This window comes from Cloeon dipterum, chromosome 2, assembly GCF_949628265.1.
Source record: "Cloeon dipterum chromosome 2, ieCloDipt1.1, whole genome shotgun sequence".
NCBI lineage: Eukaryota > Metazoa > Arthropoda > Insecta > Ephemeroptera > Baetidae > Cloeon > Cloeon dipterum.
In genome coordinates, this window is record NC_088787.1 from 23961064 (window position 1) to 23977927 (window position 16864).

At 39.2% G+C, this 16864-nt stretch overlaps 1 protein-coding gene across 1 annotated transcript in view; it reads left to right on the forward strand.

Moving 5' to 3' along the window:
* The window catches only part of LOC135937006 (zwei Ig domain protein zig-8-like), a 32155-nt gene extending 17201 nt beyond the window's left edge, over positions 1-14954 (forward strand). Inside the window, exons 2-6 of the mRNA XM_065480045.1 lie at positions 11646-11896; positions 13207-13308; positions 13424-13532; positions 13827-14111; positions 14384-14954. Of these exons, the coding sequence (XP_065336117.1) occupies positions 11646-11896; positions 13207-13308; positions 13424-13532; positions 13827-14111; positions 14384-14490 (854 nt within the window). The 3' untranslated portion in view covers positions 14491-14954. The remainder of the gene's footprint in view (positions 1-11645; positions 11897-13206; positions 13309-13423; positions 13533-13826; positions 14112-14383) is intronic.
* The last annotated feature ends 1910 nt before the right edge of the window (positions 14955-16864 follow it).

A 16864-nucleotide genomic window follows, 5' to 3' on the forward strand; every position in this document is an offset into this window, starting at 1 on the left:
TATTGACTTTCCAACGACCTCGGGCGAAAAGATGCTCATTCTCGCTTTCAAACTTAGTTAGCAAATGGCTTCCCAGATAAAGAGAAATAAAACGACGGCTGACGCAGCTTAGATAAAATTTACAAACAGAGTAGATTTCGATGTGATATGTACTTATGAATCACTCACAAAAAATGTGTGTTGTATTTGACAATTGACTAACGTTTAGAAAAGATCAGTAGGGTTTTCACTATATTGCGATTACCCTTTTTCCTTGAAAATTAGTTATTTTTAACATACAACCCATACATCGGAAGCTAAATTTGGATTTAAAAAACGTATTACGAGTCTTCAAGTGACGAGTCCTTATAATCTTCTGACTTCCTGCGTGGCACCCGACCATGCAGGCAAACACGATGAAAATGGAAAGAGTGCAGAAAAGGGCGATGCGCTTTATCCATGGCCTGAAGAGGCGAACATCATGCCCATCAACATGCACGTTCAATTAGCCTACACAGACTTGAATTTCTTCAAAAGGTGCGATGGAGGTGCCATCGACTTCAACAACCGTGAGGCGAAGCGAACGACCGGCACCAGAGGCTGCGGCCGCCGCCAGCGCGCAGTGTTTTCGGCCAGCGTGCATTTTCCTTTAGAGTGGTACAACCGTGAAACGATCTGCCACCAGAGTTCAAGGGCTGCACCGTAGCTGAATTCCTTCCCTCTACAAGAAGCACTTATGGCAAGTGTACAATGAACGTGATTAGTGGAAGAAAATGTAATTTGCGGCTTAGTGCGGCGTGATATTACTTTGTGATGGATCGTTTTAGCATCTTTTCGGTAGTCCTGTTCTCCCTCTCTTGCTTTGTATACAATTTTATTTTAATGTACATTATATTGTATTTTACTATATAAAGCAAGAATAAATAAGAACAATAATCTAAAAACAATACTGCAAAAAATATTATGACAGTTATATATAAAATCCGAAAACTTTCAACTTTTATTTTTAAATTATTTCTTCTCAAGTATTGGAGCCTACGCATTGCATCCATTTAACTAAATATGCCCGGACGATTTATCTGATATTCTGTTAATAAAATAATTCATTTCTGTTCTAAAAACCTATTCACGTGCCTTTGATTAGCAAAGGGTAATTTTGAACTGAAATAATCGCAGATTCTCAATTCCGATTAGCCTGATCAAAGAGAAGCAGAATATGCTCCCAGTGGCGGAGAGAGAATCCATTCATTTCCAGATTAGGCGAGTCCCTCGGTGCAGCGCAGACAGACGGGAAACAAATGAGCTCATAATAATATCAGGATGTGTAACGTTCGCATCGATGAGCTGCTCCCAAGTGAAATTAATTTTCGACCTCTGGGATGCAAATCCTCATTACGCGGCCGTTATTGAATAAACGTTTTTATTTATAACAACGATGGAATTGATAAGCTGCCGTAAATTTTCACTGCCAATCGATGCCAATTAGCCGCATTTGCCGCTCGAAAGCGCTGTTTGCTGGAATCCAAAGTGCGGCGTAAAATTTTGATGGCAGCGTAAACAGAGCTCGAATTTTACGACAAGCTAGCGAGGAGCGGATAGGCAGTTCGTCTTCAGCATCCTGCTTAGCATACCGGGCGTGCGGGTTGCATAACACTCTCCGCCGGATTCAACCGGCTCAGCTCGCGATAGCGGAAAAGCAATTTAAATGGACTCGCTTCAGTTGCAAAGTTGGAATATAGTATTCTCTCTCTCAAGGTAACGATCTTTTCTTTATATAGCTTCTATATTTATAAATTAATGCAAAAACCTGATAGAAGAACAAGGCTAAAAAAATTTGTCAACATTATTATTTGCATTTGAGACAAAGAAAAATAACTATATGTCGTGAATTTAATTTATAATGATTTTACAATGGCTGCTCCCACAAGCGAACAAATAGGCATGGGAGACTTAAAATTCAAAAATTGTAAAATAAAATTAATATCACACATTCTCGTACTGTACAGCAGTTGTTTCGACCCCGGAAGCCTCGCCAGCAGTACTTTATCTGCAAAGCAAAATTCATAGCCACAATATTAGCTGCAGAGAATTTTGAGTCAGTAATCGTTGAAAATGTCTACCTGCTCTCTTCTCTGAGTACAAACTAAAAGAGAAACGAGCAACGAAATTGACAATCCCTCAACTCGAATCTCCCTGTAATTTATTTTTCTCTGACAAAAATTCAACCAAGCCAAAGAACTCCATTCATTCTTATGGGAGCTATTTTCAAATAGTGAAAAATGCTCCTAATATCACACTCGAGATGGGAAATATTAATAATTGTTTTTGTATTATTAGAAGCAGTTTTTCACTTTTTGAATAGCTCACATAAGAAAGGATAGAATTTTTGGTTTGGTTGAATTTTTGTAAGAGGAAGGAGTTGTGGCGTAATTGAAGTTGTCAATTTTGCTGTTCGTTTTCAACGGTGCGCTGATTCAAATTCTCTGCACCTAATAACTGTGGCTATGAATTCTGTTTTGAGAAGTTAGGTACTGCTGACGAGGCCTGCGGGATCGAAACAGCCGCTGTACGGGAACGCGAGATAGTATTGTAAAATCAATTGATAATTTTAAAAACAATTGCTGGATATTTAAAATGATTTTAAAAATAATATTATCTATTAAACTTTAATAAATCCGATGGTAAAACCGATCACCTTATAGCACGTTTTCTAAAATAAAAATTTGTTTGGTGGAAAATAGCCAGTTGGCGGATGCTGCTCCATCTCTGGCTAAGAGAGGGAAGAATCGTTGAATTAGAGGTTGGCGCTTTCCCCGCTGGCGTCTCTCATGCCTGGAAAATACATCCCGACTAGTTGGCGCTTTTGCCCACAGATGCAGAGAGCGCCCTGCTACAGAGAGATGCTGGGACCTACGTCTAACTGAGCGCTTGAGATTTGTTTTAGCTCAAAAGCTTGCATCCAAAAAAGTATTTTAATTAAATATGACTGATTTTGTAAATTTATTTATATAGAAAATTAATCACAAAGAAAATAAAAATTTACAGTGAGTAAATATTTTGCCACTTCAACTTATAAGAAGTAAAAACCAATTGTTTCATACACACGAATTTATAACATGTTTAGAGAAAAATACATATTTTGTATTTATTATAATGAAAAAACTAAGATAAATTAATCATAAATCATAACATTCATAGCCCATTAAAGAGAGCACAAACAACTTAACATACTTGAGCAATTGATAAAAAACGCGTGCAGTCTTAATTATATTATTATCAGGGCATGACACCTTACGTAATTACGACCTTCAAAATTGATTAAGTAGCTCAAAGAGAGCATTAAAATAAAGAATTGGAAGCATTTCTTCCTTTTTCTTCTGCACATTTTGGAAAATATTTGAGAGTTACTCCAAAACCTTTGTAATCCTCCGCAATTCACAACACACAGTGGTAATGTGCAACGTTTTCTTCTAATGAAACGTACTAGGAGTGTTTTCTGTAGGGTCAATATATATTTTTTGTGTAAAGAAGATTCTGTTTGATGTTAGAGCTTACTATCAGAGAATGTCCTAATTTGAAGAGTTTGCTGTCATCCGTTGTCTCCCCGTAGTGGACGTGTGTTGATTTTTGCAGAGAATTAAATTAGGCGGTGAGCGTGAGCGGAGCTGCGGCGAGTTGCTGCTTCTCTCTCTCTCTCTCTCTCTCTCTCTCTCTCTCTCTCTCTCTCTCTCTCTCTCTCTCTCTCTCTCTCTCTGCGAATGCGTGGTCAGTTTTTGCGGTCGGCCGGGTAATCAAAGGGGTTTGACCGACAGCTGCGAGATTGGCAGCGCGACCGCCGGCATCATTAGTCTCCTCACTCTCCAACGCACACAATGTTATCGGCAGCCCGCATAATTTGGATTTGCAATCTCTCTCGCTCTCGTGAGTGTGTGTGTGGCCCCAATATGTTTGCTCTCTCGCCTGCCACTCAATATGTGCGCGCTGCGCGAATAAAAATCAATGGCCTGAGAGCGCGATTTTTTTCGTCGCAACTCGAAACCGAACGCTCTCGACACTTTTTACGAGTCAGTTTGGACCAGAGGACATCAAATTTATTGCGGAATAACAATTCCGGCGGGAAACTGCCTCACCATCCAGACCTTCGCGCTTTATGATCTGGAAAAGTCCAGATGTCTTTTTGTTGCGCGGCGAGATTTGCAAAACTGACGTTCGCAAAGTTGCGTGGATGAATCGACAAAAAGTTTACGTGGCAGTGCAAATATTTTTAATATGATAGAAAGATATATGTTCATCACGGAAGGACATAGGGAGAAATAATTCCAGTCAATGAAATCCATACCAAAATCTTGGAATGGTAATGAGGAAACATCGAAATACTGTTTGAATCATTGCAATAATTTGAAATTTTAGTCACTCTAAGAAAAAAAAGAGTCCGAAACATCCAAGTTACTACTATTTTTTATATTAAGTAACCACTGGCCTTTAAATTAAAAAAGTTAATAGTGCATGAAATTTTTTAAAACAAAAAGGAATGAAACCAAGTTAAAAGTTTAAAAAAATATAAACTGTAACAATTATTAGATTTATCTGAAGTCTTCAAAAATATGTACTGGAATGAAAGTCTTAAATATTTATTTTACCCGGTTAAACACTCAAGAATCCGAATAGATGAGCAAAATCGAGAAATAAAAAATGTCAATATTTAATTTTGCTAATAAAAGAACGAGCATGGGATGAACGCAGGAGAATTTAATTATCTGTAGCCAACGCTAGGGATGTGTTCAAAGCAATCAATCACTCACTGCTCGTCGGTGGGTTGCCACAAAAAAAACGCCCAATTGGAGTAATGCATTTCATCTCCATTATGTTGATATCGCCGTCAGAGCGCTCTTTCACTCGCAGCCGCCGTCATGACAGCGTCGAGTGGCTTGTTCTCAATTGTAATTTCAGCCGCTAATGCGAAAATTGAATTCAAAATGTCAGCAGCGGATGGGATGGGAGGCGAAATTCCATTTCATCGCAAATTGCAGATTAGACGCGTGGATTAAATGCGATTATGGCTCAAAAATTTTATGCACCGCACGCGTACTACTGCCATAAAAGCTCTTTGCAAATTGGATCGGTTGGCTGCATTGTGTGCGGCTGAATGGGATGCGCTGATTGACTCAAAATTATTCAAACGAGATGCAGTACAATAGTTTTGTATTCAATTACATATTATGAGCAACCATCACTGCGTCCATTCATATTTTTGCAATTTTTACAATCAGCATATATTTTATATTGATGTCACTGCAGGTAAACGATAGTTATTATCTAAACGCTGTTTAGATTGAATTTCATGGTGTGGTGTTTGGTTTTGAATATGGAGTTTGTTAGCTAGAATATTTTAAAGTGTCCTTCCATAATGTGTAATAAAGGATGGTTGGTAAAATTATGAAAGATAAATTAATCTCATGCGCTGCAACAAGCTGTTTCCGCCCCAGAGACAACGTATCAGCACAGTACTTCTCTACAGCAATTATCCTCAACCACAGTATTAATATTAACTGTGCAGAGGATTATCAATCACCGATTGTCGATTGTTGAAAATGCTCGACTCGCTCATAACTGAGCACAATACAAAAGAGTGAACTTTTTGAACTTTATTTTGATAAAAAAAATTCATTCACATAAAAATCTATCCTTCATTTCAAATGATTTTCAAGAGCTTGATTTCTTGTTGAATGTGCTTTCACAAAACAGTTACTTTTGCGATACTAAATAGTTAGGTTTACAAGGTATTTGGCAACAGCCACATAATGTCCATTATCTATTGCCTTGTTAATCGACAACTTGTCATTTTGTAATACCCCTTAGTTATCGTGGCTAAACTATGCAAATGGTTAGTTGAGCTTCATGGTGGTGAATTATTATTTATTCTACTAAATGGCAGCTTGGAATACGAGCCAGCATTGATTGTGAGCAATGATTTCTCCGTGTGCAAAATTTGTTCCCTTGTTCTCCATTAATCAAGTGGCACGGCGGACGATTCGCAGTTGTCGGCAGAAACCAAAGCGCGAGAAATTCGCCTCCGTCAGCTCACTCACGTACATTATGCGCAGTACACATGATAAGTGTATGAGGGAGAGCTATCGGGAAATGGGATCCGTATACACAAGTTACCACTGAACACACATATATTCCGTCCGTCGTCGCGAGAGGGTTAAAAGCGCTCATATCTGTTAAGGGAGCCTGCCGTTGCGGAGAATAAATATGCCCGACGCGCGGCATTATCAAATATTCTGATATTTATGTGTACGTGGCAGCGCAAGTTCGTTCACGTGGGAAAATCATTCGACGTCGGTGGGCGCGAAATTCGAGAGCAAACAAGTGCGTCTCTCAGGCCCCAGGAGAGCTGCAGAGTTCTGCGCGCCTTCTCTCTCCTAATACGCGATGATACAGTTCGCCCGAGGCCACCTTGATTGTGCCTAAATGAATTGGTAGAACCGGCAATGCACGCTGAAATGCTCAGAATTCGACTTTGGAGCGCTTCAAACGGGTGAAGACCTCGCGGTTTTATTTTCTGGACGAAATCGAATTATCTAAAGTAGTCCGGCCTAGCAGATGAGTTTATTTCTTGTTTTTATTTATTCTCACATTTAGTCATAATAATACATTATAGTATCACAGGTCAATTACAAAGAAAGGAAGCATGTGAGAATGGGCGACACTTCTGTTAAACAAGTAATTAAGACTCTGTTGGAATAACACAGCCGAAGTGAGCCCAGAATCATCTTTCTGTCGATTAATTAAAAGAAGGGTTGTTGTGGTATTTTTTCGGCCTGATGAGGGGTCAAAGAAACGATTTAACAAAATAGATTGCATACCAAACGCCCACTGAGAAACTAATTAGAAAAATAAAAATCTTACGTGTATTTCATGTGCCAGTTTGGTAAAAAATACTCAAACAACTCAACGGGCTGGGAGGCGCACCGGCGCCGACTCACCACTTGCTGGTTCGCGCACCTTTCCAACGGCCTTACGGACAAATAATGTCTGGCGTTTCAATTAAAGACCTCGGTGCGGGGAGGCGAAAAGATGGCCACATTGGGCCCGAGCTCCTTTGCGGCCATTGAGGCACCATGCTATCCGCTCGGCGGTGTTATTGGGATTGGGACCTAGGACCCAGTTAGCTCATAGCCCACGTGAAGTGCTGTGCAGGCGTTCTAAAAAAGAACCTTCTGGCAATTTTGTTGCCTCTCTTGCTAAATGAGGACTGTTTGCCTCCTCAATAAACTTGAACAAGTAGTGCCAAAAGCCAAGTTGCCTCTTAGAGCATAACCAAAAAGACTTTTTGGCTTCATTCAAGCCTAAAAATCTCGTGTTCTCGTTTTATACCAAATAAAGGGAAAGTTTCCACCAAACTTCTTCTGTTTTGGGCTCGAAAGGGCGTCCCCCGGCGGCAGTGGCATGTCATTTCTACTCGGTCGGTATTATGCCTGGCACAGTCGGCATCGGCCTTCATTAACGCGCTCCACTGCATCGATTACGCCGGCGGAAGGCAAGTAACATTCCTGACGAGAGCTTTGTCTCCCGCCAGCTGTGCGCCAAAGCTGAACCTGCGGCAGTGTTATTGCGCTCGGGCAATTTCGATCCGAGTACTCTAATACCGAGCGCTGAGGTGTTGGAAAACCACGCAGCCCCGCTCGGTTTTTCCTTCAACGGGTTATGTTATTTCCGGCCAGAGCAGGGCGTTGTCTCCTACGAAGGAAAGGCTGTCTATTACAAAATAATAATTTTAGTGATTACAATAAAACAAGGGGAAATTAATTGGTTGCATAGAGCCATTTTAAAAGATTTAATGAATGCCCGTGTTGAGGGAAGTAAGTGCACTCTTTAAAGAAATTTCCTGGTCATCGAAGCATGGTTATTTGAATCATTGACCATCGGAAGAGGCCCTCATTAGGTCAGAGTGTCCAATTAAAAAGTTTTGTATTATCCAATTTGTACTAAATTTGAATCTCATTCTTGAAGGAAGTAATAATTATCCGTAGAATAGGATTTTAAGTTTTTATTTACCACATGGTTGATATTTTCAAGAGACAATAAATGGTCATGATGGTTTCTTAAATATATATTTTTTTTCAAAAACTTCCAAAATACTTATTCTTGATGTTATTCATTATTCGAGGTTTGAAGTTCAACCAAAAAGAGATGGACATATATCAATAAACACGGACAGTGCACTATTCAATAAAAAAGTATGTTTTCGCCTTGAAGTTTATGTCTCTGCAATTTAATTAATAAGAGTAAATTTGAATTTTAAATATATAAAATATTGAACTGTATATATGCTAGAAAATTCTGAAATATATCATCAAATTGAGTGAGTAGTGGGATGTCGAGTAAAAGAGACACTGTTTTGCAGCATTCATTGATCGCGCGAGCTTTTTGAAACCGCCGTGGCGCGCAGCTTCCACGGAATAAAAGCGACTGAAACGCGTTCTCCTCCAGCATTATCTCAACGCTCTCGCTCTTAAATGAAAGAAGTTCCAGATTTTCAGCACGAGCGACACACTTGCGGTGAAATTTGACTCCTCGCAGTGGAGACACGGAATGCTGGGAATGTTCAATATAACCGTTGTGAAAGAGGACACAACAAATGCAGACTTGTGACGTGACTGAAGATATGAAACAACTTGAAATTTAGCCAAACACATGATACACAATTTTCTCATTTTCTTTTAGCTTCTACGATAAAAGAAGATGCCATGAAACTTCAACTGTTTACGGAAAATGTTCAATTGAAATCAGATATTCGAAAGATAAACCCTCTCAATCCTTGGGTCCTCTTTTTAACCCTCCATATCCAAACTAAAATATTCGCAATATCATTTAATGCCATTTATAACATCATGCAGCCAATCTAGAAACAATGATTTTAATTTCGCAGAGCAAATTTTGTATTGGATCATCCAAATTTACATACCGATTTAAGTATACAGGACTGAATAAAAATAGCACTTTCCGCCGTCGCAAACAAGTAGCCAAGCAGAGGCAAACAACACAGCTTGTAATCACGTGTGCGTGCTGCCTCTGCTTGCTTGTTTTTCCATTTTTTTTTTCATCGGGGCCACATCATCATCTCTGGGCTTTAGTGTTTTTCGCTTTTGTACTCGTCGGCATTAATAATCAGATCAAAAGCTGCGTCATGTGCTAGTGCGTGAATATCGACGAACGCGTCTAGACTGTGCTTTATTTGTTTGTATCACTGTTTCACCGAATAGAGTCAAAAGCGCTCATCTACTATTCTATTACGCTCCTTGTGCGAATTATTCATCGGCGTCTGCTCGCTCTCTAATCGAGTGCTAAGCCGATCAGCACCCTGTTTCAAGGGATGTTGTGCAACCGGTCGTGCTGAAAATAACACGTCAGGATGTCGTGTTGTTGTCCAACTTGGCTTGCTCGAGGCATCTGTTTCGTCGCTCGTGTTTTCCTCTCAATCTCGTTTTGTGAACCACGCGTCGCTTGCCTATTGTACATATATGCGCCGGTTTATTGGTCATAAAATGTGACATAAATGTTTTCCTACTTAAAACGTGCTATTCTGCAGAAAATGTGTTGAGTGTGGATTTGGATTGCTTTTTAAAAAAACAGCTTTTTAGCATAAATAGAAAATGCACATTGAATTAACGTTGATAGGTTCGATTATATCTACGATCTCTTGACCGGTTTATATTGTTAAGTTTTTCCTAATTAAAATGATTTTACATTGGTTTCTTCCAGAGGCAAACAAATAGGCATGGAACGCTAACACATTGAAAAATTATAACAGTATTTATGCGTGTGATATTATTTTTATTTTTGCATTTTTTTTAATTTGCTAGCCTCCCATTCCTATTTGTTGCATTAAGGAGAATTAAGCTATTGAAAATCATCAAATTTAAGTTCAACCCACATAGTTTTCTTTTTTTGTCATGAAATTTTCACAATTTGTCAAAATATTTTTTTTCATTTTAAACAAAGCAAGCTTAAAAGTTTACTAACAAATTTTTATTAAATTTTCTAAAATTTGGACACTTGCATGGTCTAGAGAAGGCATTGTAAGCAACGCAAGACCATTTTTAGCAGTTACCACGAGTCTATTACCAACAAGAGCTGGAGTTATTGGGAAAAAGAATATGACGAATAAACTTATTTCTTGTCAGGTTCTAGCAAGAAAAAGGTGACAGGTATTCTTTTGTTCGTATTTCTCGATATTTCCGATTTTCTCAAATTGATTTGCGTTCGTTAAAATGCCTTCCCTTTTTAAGTACAAGAGTTCTAATATATTTAACTAAATCACCAAAATATTACAAAACTAAAACGCAATCCAGCATTAACAAACAAGTTTTAATAATTGTCTACCCACAATCGTTTTAAAGGACATCTTCATTGATATTATGAGCACCAAGGCTGTTGGAGCGGCAGTTTTATCATTACAGAATTACAATATTTACGAGCACCGATAATGCCTCTCGATACAAATAAATTGTGCAGAGCAGAGTGATTAATCCTGCACTGGTCATTTGAATTTCACACGCGAGCGGCCGGCGCAAACATGCGGCTGCTCTATGCGGCATTTTAAAGCCTTTGTACCGCATTCGAACACACACCGTGTGTTATTGGGCCGGCCGGCGGCATTAATCCGCACCGTGGCTGTCTGAATCGACAGATTTGATTCGCGCTTTGATGCTAGCAGCTCTCAGGATTTGAGTGCGCATAAAGAGAATGCTTAATAATCCACAATTTCCTTTGCTCCGAGAGGATCGAGCCAAAGCTCTCAAAAGACGGAAATCCCCGAGCGAGGGTTTGTATGAAATATGAATCAGCTTGCGGAATTCCGAGTGGAATGGTGGTTTTTTTTAATAATTCAATATAGAGCTGCAATTAGAGGATCTTTCAAAGAATCGGTTCTAATTACGTTTTTCTCCTAATCCTCTGGGATCGCCACACAATCAGCAAAATGCAGAGAAACACCTGCGGGTGCTTCAGACTCTCTCCACTCATAAAGAGTTCCTTTGATGCTCGTCTTTGCTTCGACTTAGCACGCAAACAGCCTCTTCAAGCGCTCAAAAAAACAACGCAATATCTTTCGTATTAATTTTTAATCGGGCTGATAGACCAAACATTGTTTCCCTTAAAGGCAATCTCTTTGAAAAAATGTCTTTTTGGTTCTTGAAGTACATTTCACCTCTAGTTTTAGGATGTGTAATACATAAAATATGCGATTGATTTCCAACATCGGCAAATTTTTTTCGTAAGTGTAGAGCATAAATTAACCTTTACGCACTATCAAACAATAAATTGATAAATTACTTGAACATTTGACTCGAAGAAGGCATTTCTTATCATCCGTAATAATTAGAATGCGAAGTAAATCAAGCAAACAATATAAATCCGTTTAAATTGTATAAAAGATAGAGAAACTCAAAATTTTTTCATGTCTTGTTCCCCTTAACTACTCAACCGTATCACCCATCGCTACCTGCATTTTATAAATTGATATTCAAGAAAAAAAATTAAATCAGCAAAAATGGCTAAATCACTCTCAATGTGACCTAAATCTGTGTGTAACTTAACATGATTGCTCTTACTTAAAAACTATATTGCTAAACACGCCATTTTTTGCTTTGTTGTCGCAGGCGTTACGCATGAAGAAGCAAACCATCACCATCAGCATCACTCGTCGCCGGCACTCACCGTTTTAAAGTTTCACCAGCCGTCGTCGACGCGTAGCAACCACGTACCGATCGGGCCCATCAAGCAGCCACCAGAGCCACCGGCCACGTTGCAACCCAGGGTCTTCTTCTCGGAGAACAGTACCATTGTGCTCGCGCAGACCGGCAGCACGCCAATCATGCACTGCGAGGTTGGCGATATCGGCGAAGGCATGGTGAGCCCTATGAGCATGTATTATTTAATTTAAGAACTTTATATCCCGGTAAGAGTTCAAAATACATACAACTTAAAAATAAATTGAATTTTCTAATTAATTTTGTTTAAAATTGTAGCAAGGTAAATAATTCGTAATGTCAGAAAAAAATATGACATCAAAGCTAGATTCAGTGGGTGCAAAATCATTTCTGCCTAGAAATGCGTATATACTCGCAGTTTCACAATTTCTTTAAGTTACAGTGCGCGCCTTTCCCGGTCCTCGGACAGGGATAAAAAGCAAAAAGAAAAAAAAATAGATGACAATTTCTTTGCCACACAACACGAGATGGTATATAATATGACTGTCCTTAAATTCTTAAGTCACAGCAGTGATTCTTAAATTTGATAATTAAACATGTGAAAAAATGTTTCTTTATCTAGTAAAGCAATCTTGATGCAAAAACTAATTAAAGAAGAGGGCAAAGAACTCTTGAGAGATTTCCGAGCTGAAAATTATGCGTCAGAGAAGATGTTGGGGTGCAGTTCTCGCGGATAAAAAGTGGGCCGTGCGGGGAGGAAAAAGTTGGAAATAACGACGACGCGCCCGGCCGGCTCATTTATCATTTCCCAGAGAAACAAATAATTTCAAGATTTTTCAAAGGAGGGAGGAAGAGTGAGAGACCCCAATCTTGCCGCCGCTCTTCATATTGGAGGGAGATCAAGATGCAAAAAACACGATGAGCGAGGAGAAAAAGCGGAGACCAACTTTTTAAACTTCTGACGACAAAAAGATGAATTATTTTGCCAGTCTGGAGCAGCTTTTTTTCGCTTATTCCAACTCGCAGCACAATCAGATGCCAAGACCTTTTGTGAAATTATTATTTCGTGTTTTCCTCTGCTCTGCTCTTCGTGCCGCTAAAACGAGCAAAAGACGTTGTCGCCTGAAAACAATTGCTTTCACAAAACAGACGTCGCTTTATTGTGTAAATCATCCGCTGCTCGCGGCTGCTGGAATTTTATTTCTAGTATTAGTATCGCAGAGTGAACGAGAAATCTGAAGCAAAATAACTGAATGGGAAATTATTTTATTTTAAATAAGCCTTTTGATTTAATGCAGTATTGGTATCAATGAATTAGTTGCATATTATATAAATTAAAAAATTTATTAATTTTTGCACTGTTTTTCAGTTTTGTGCTATAAATTTGAAATTCAATATACTATGGAAATTACGTAATTTCGCATTTTTCTGCAATGCAAACATTAAAGCATTTTTTAAATCAATAGAGATTTCTTAGCGATGAGCAATAACATAAAATTTAAAATTGCAGGTTTCGTGGATTAGGCGTAAAGACTACCACTTGCTAACCGTTGGCCTGGCAACGTACATCAGCGATGACCGCTTCTTCACAGCTCACGTGCGTCACGCCCAGGTACGAGAGCTATTAATCAGCGCTCTTGGCCATTAATTAAAACAGCCAGATGCAGGGCCACCCGGAGCAAAAGTATGCTGGTGGATTTAAAAGCCTGGTTCACATTTGATTCCAGGACTGGGCCCTCCATGTCAAGTTTGCTCAGGAGCAAGATGCAGGACTGTACGAGTGCCAAGTGTCCACGCACCCACCCACCAGTTTGTTTGTAGAGTTGGAACTTGTTGGTGAGTTCAGGGATATTTTAGTAATTTTGAGTGTTGGTCACAACAAGTCGAGAAAAGAAATTGAAACTCTTGTAGTAGGTTGAAATATTTGAGCATATCAATTGAATTGGCACTAGTTGATTGAAAATAAAAGTTCAGAAAGTCTAATTTTAGTAGCCTTTTTCCATTTTAAAGTTTTAAATTTTAATTAACTTCAAATTCATTTACTGGTCGCCTTCATTTTAATATTATTTGGTGTATCAATTTTCAATAACACTAATTGAGAAAATTTTGAATGGAATTTTACAATTTCAGAAGCGAAAGCTGAGATATTGGGCGCACCGGACAAATTCGTGAAGAGTGGCTCCGCGCTGCGTTTGACGTGTGTTTTGCGTAAGAGCACTGAGCCACCTGTGTATGTTTTCTGGTACCACAATGACCGCATGGTCAACTACGATGCTGCCCTTGGGGTCGTCGTGCGGCACGGAAGGTACAGTTCCGAGTTGGAGATCACGACGGCCAAGGCGGAGCACTCGGGCAACTATAGCTGCGTGCCATCCAACACGCGACCCGCCTCGATTCACGTTCATATTCTCAATGGTGAGAGGAAAAATTTAAGACAGAAATTCCAAATAAATAAAATTATGCGTCAATAATTCCATTTGCATTCAAAAACACCCTCAAAGTGAATCAATCAACAATGCAAACTTTTGTTTGATAGCTTATCACTAAGCCAATTGAAATCTTGGCCCTAAAAGTTGCACTAACCATTCTCAAGACGTTTCGCAAGGCACTGAATTGCAAAACCTTGACACCGCAGATTAATAGCGGACCACTTTGCTCCGTGTATAATCGGTCTTACTTGTTGACAGGCGAGAAACCGGCGGCCATGCAGCACGGCAGTAAAAGTTCAGCCCCGAGTTGGAGATCGCAGGTCATATCTCTTGTGCTCTTGACGTTTTACTACCTGATGAGGTGACGTGGACTGTAAACACGCGCGTTCGCCATTCTCACTCAGCTGCTCTGGTGCGTGCGACTCGGCAATAAGGAACGAGAGATTCTGCGCGTGCACAGCGTGTGTGTGTTTGTTGCATAATTATTGTGATAAATGTATTTGGGCGGAAGACAAAAAGTGCAGCGGCGCGACCAACTGTTCATTTGTGCGTCAAGAGTTTGTAAAGACTGATGAAATACCAAACAATTCGGTTTATCAACAATTCTCAGTGGATGTTTCAATTTGAAAAAATTAATATACAGTGTTACAGCAAAGTCTATCAATTCACTGCAAGGAAAAATCTCGTCGGTTTGAAAAGCATATCGGATCACTTTAATCTAGTACCTTTTTTACTTCTGAGATTCTTCACTTGCAGTGCTATACCACAAAATTTCTGTGCTATGTTAATGTAACAAAATCAATATAGCTAAGAATGTAATGATCTCGCTGCTTTTCCTTCCTAATCCGATTGTGAAAGGTGCTCGACAACAATAGTGATTCTGGGCTAGCGGGTGAATAATGTCGCTAAACTACTCTTTAGGTGACCTGTTTTCTGCACGGTTGGCGATGGTTGCCAGGCTCGAAATCAAAAAGAGAGGGATTTTCGCGCTCGTGTTTGGAGCGAGTTGATGCGAATACGACCAGAGAGAACTGGTAGGTCTGACGCAATTTCACGCGGAATAAAATGTATGTGTAATCTGACAGGGGTTTTCACAGAGAGATAGTTCCTAGATTTACTGTCGTTTTCTGACAGGCATTTGCAGAAACGTAACTGGGTTGTGCAAATACAGAATTGCATGATGATGAACTTCTTAAAATAAAAACGACACGATGGCCTACGAAGAAACTCTAAACTTAAACTCACAAAATTAAAGGCAAGGATAAAAAGTGAAAATGAATCGATAGCTTCTTGTTCATGCGTGTCGACAAGAATGTATGCGTTGTTGTTTTAATATAACGCTTTTGCTATCTTTAAAATATTTCATATTCAACAGGACTCAAGCTTCAATCAACATGCTCATGCTTCAAGACTGAATGAGAATTTCCAAGTATTGTACTATTTCGAATAATCATTTTATGTCTGCCCTTTGAAAACCGACTTAGATGCAATGACCTGCTCAGCTAGATTTCAAATATGCATTTTATTCGTTGTGTAGTCAGTGGAAATCTATGGTGTGCGCAAAATATAATATTCATTCGGTGCAACGCCAGTCGACTCTTTGAGCAGCAGCCACTTGCATTCACTATATGCTAATAAAATTTTTTCCCTTTGAATGCGCGTAAGTGGGATTTCTTCATTGAATGCGCCCCACATGAAAAATGGAAGTTGGCGCGCACGTGCTCGAGTTTATTGCGCGTATATGATGTTGTTGCAATGCATGCTAGCCTTGAAAATGACGACGTAGAAAAGTTTATTGCGAAACATGCGTTAAGGATGGGAGAAAAATAAATAGTATTTGGTATGGGGTATAAAGGAATTCACCTTGTTTTCTAAACAAAAGGGGTTTCTTTAGCTTTACCGTCGAATATTTTCCTTTTCCTAGTCAGCAATATTCCTCACAACCTAAGTCCATTAAGGAACTAGTTCCCTAACCAGAACGAGACGTGTTCAAATTTTATGAGTGCCAAAAAATTTGATCAGGGAAGATGGCAAGTCACAGCGTGGTGAGGTAATAAAGTAGAAAATAAAAGATTGCGATACAATTTCCAATAGCGCCGTGCCTCAAGGAAAAATTGACTGCGGATCTCTCTTTTTTCACTTTGGCATGAATATTTCACGCGGGCCGTACCTTGGAATGCACCGATGTCTGCCAACGAAAATTGGCAATACGGTCGCGTTGAGACAACCGTAAACGCGGAAGCGAGAAAGAAATTTGAACGGAATAAAAAAAGTAGTCACGGGTGCTCTCATAACCCATCCAGCCATCGAGAGGAATTGCGAAGGGAGCGAGAGAGAGACGGGTCGCCCTTGTTCCGTGAAAAAGACGCTCTTGGTTTTAGGCTGGAAATATTTTGCAACTTGCTAATTTGATTTTTAGTTGCCAGTTAAATAAGAAAATCAAAGAAAAAATTAATTAATCTAAATGTATATAAAAGCACAGCCAGATCTGGACTTCTAATTAAATTTTAATAAGGTGTTTCGACTGGAAACGGTTAACATTTTATTGATATTCAGGTATAACCTTTCCTCTTTACAAGTTTACCATTTATTAAACAAAAGAAATTTTCTCTCAAAGATTTTGTTGATAATTTGGAATCCTCTTTTTTAAAGTCACATATATAATCATCTAGTTTACGCCGTATTTCATAAGTGCCAATGTTAACAATTTATGCTTGCTTTTTTCCGTAACTAAAAGTG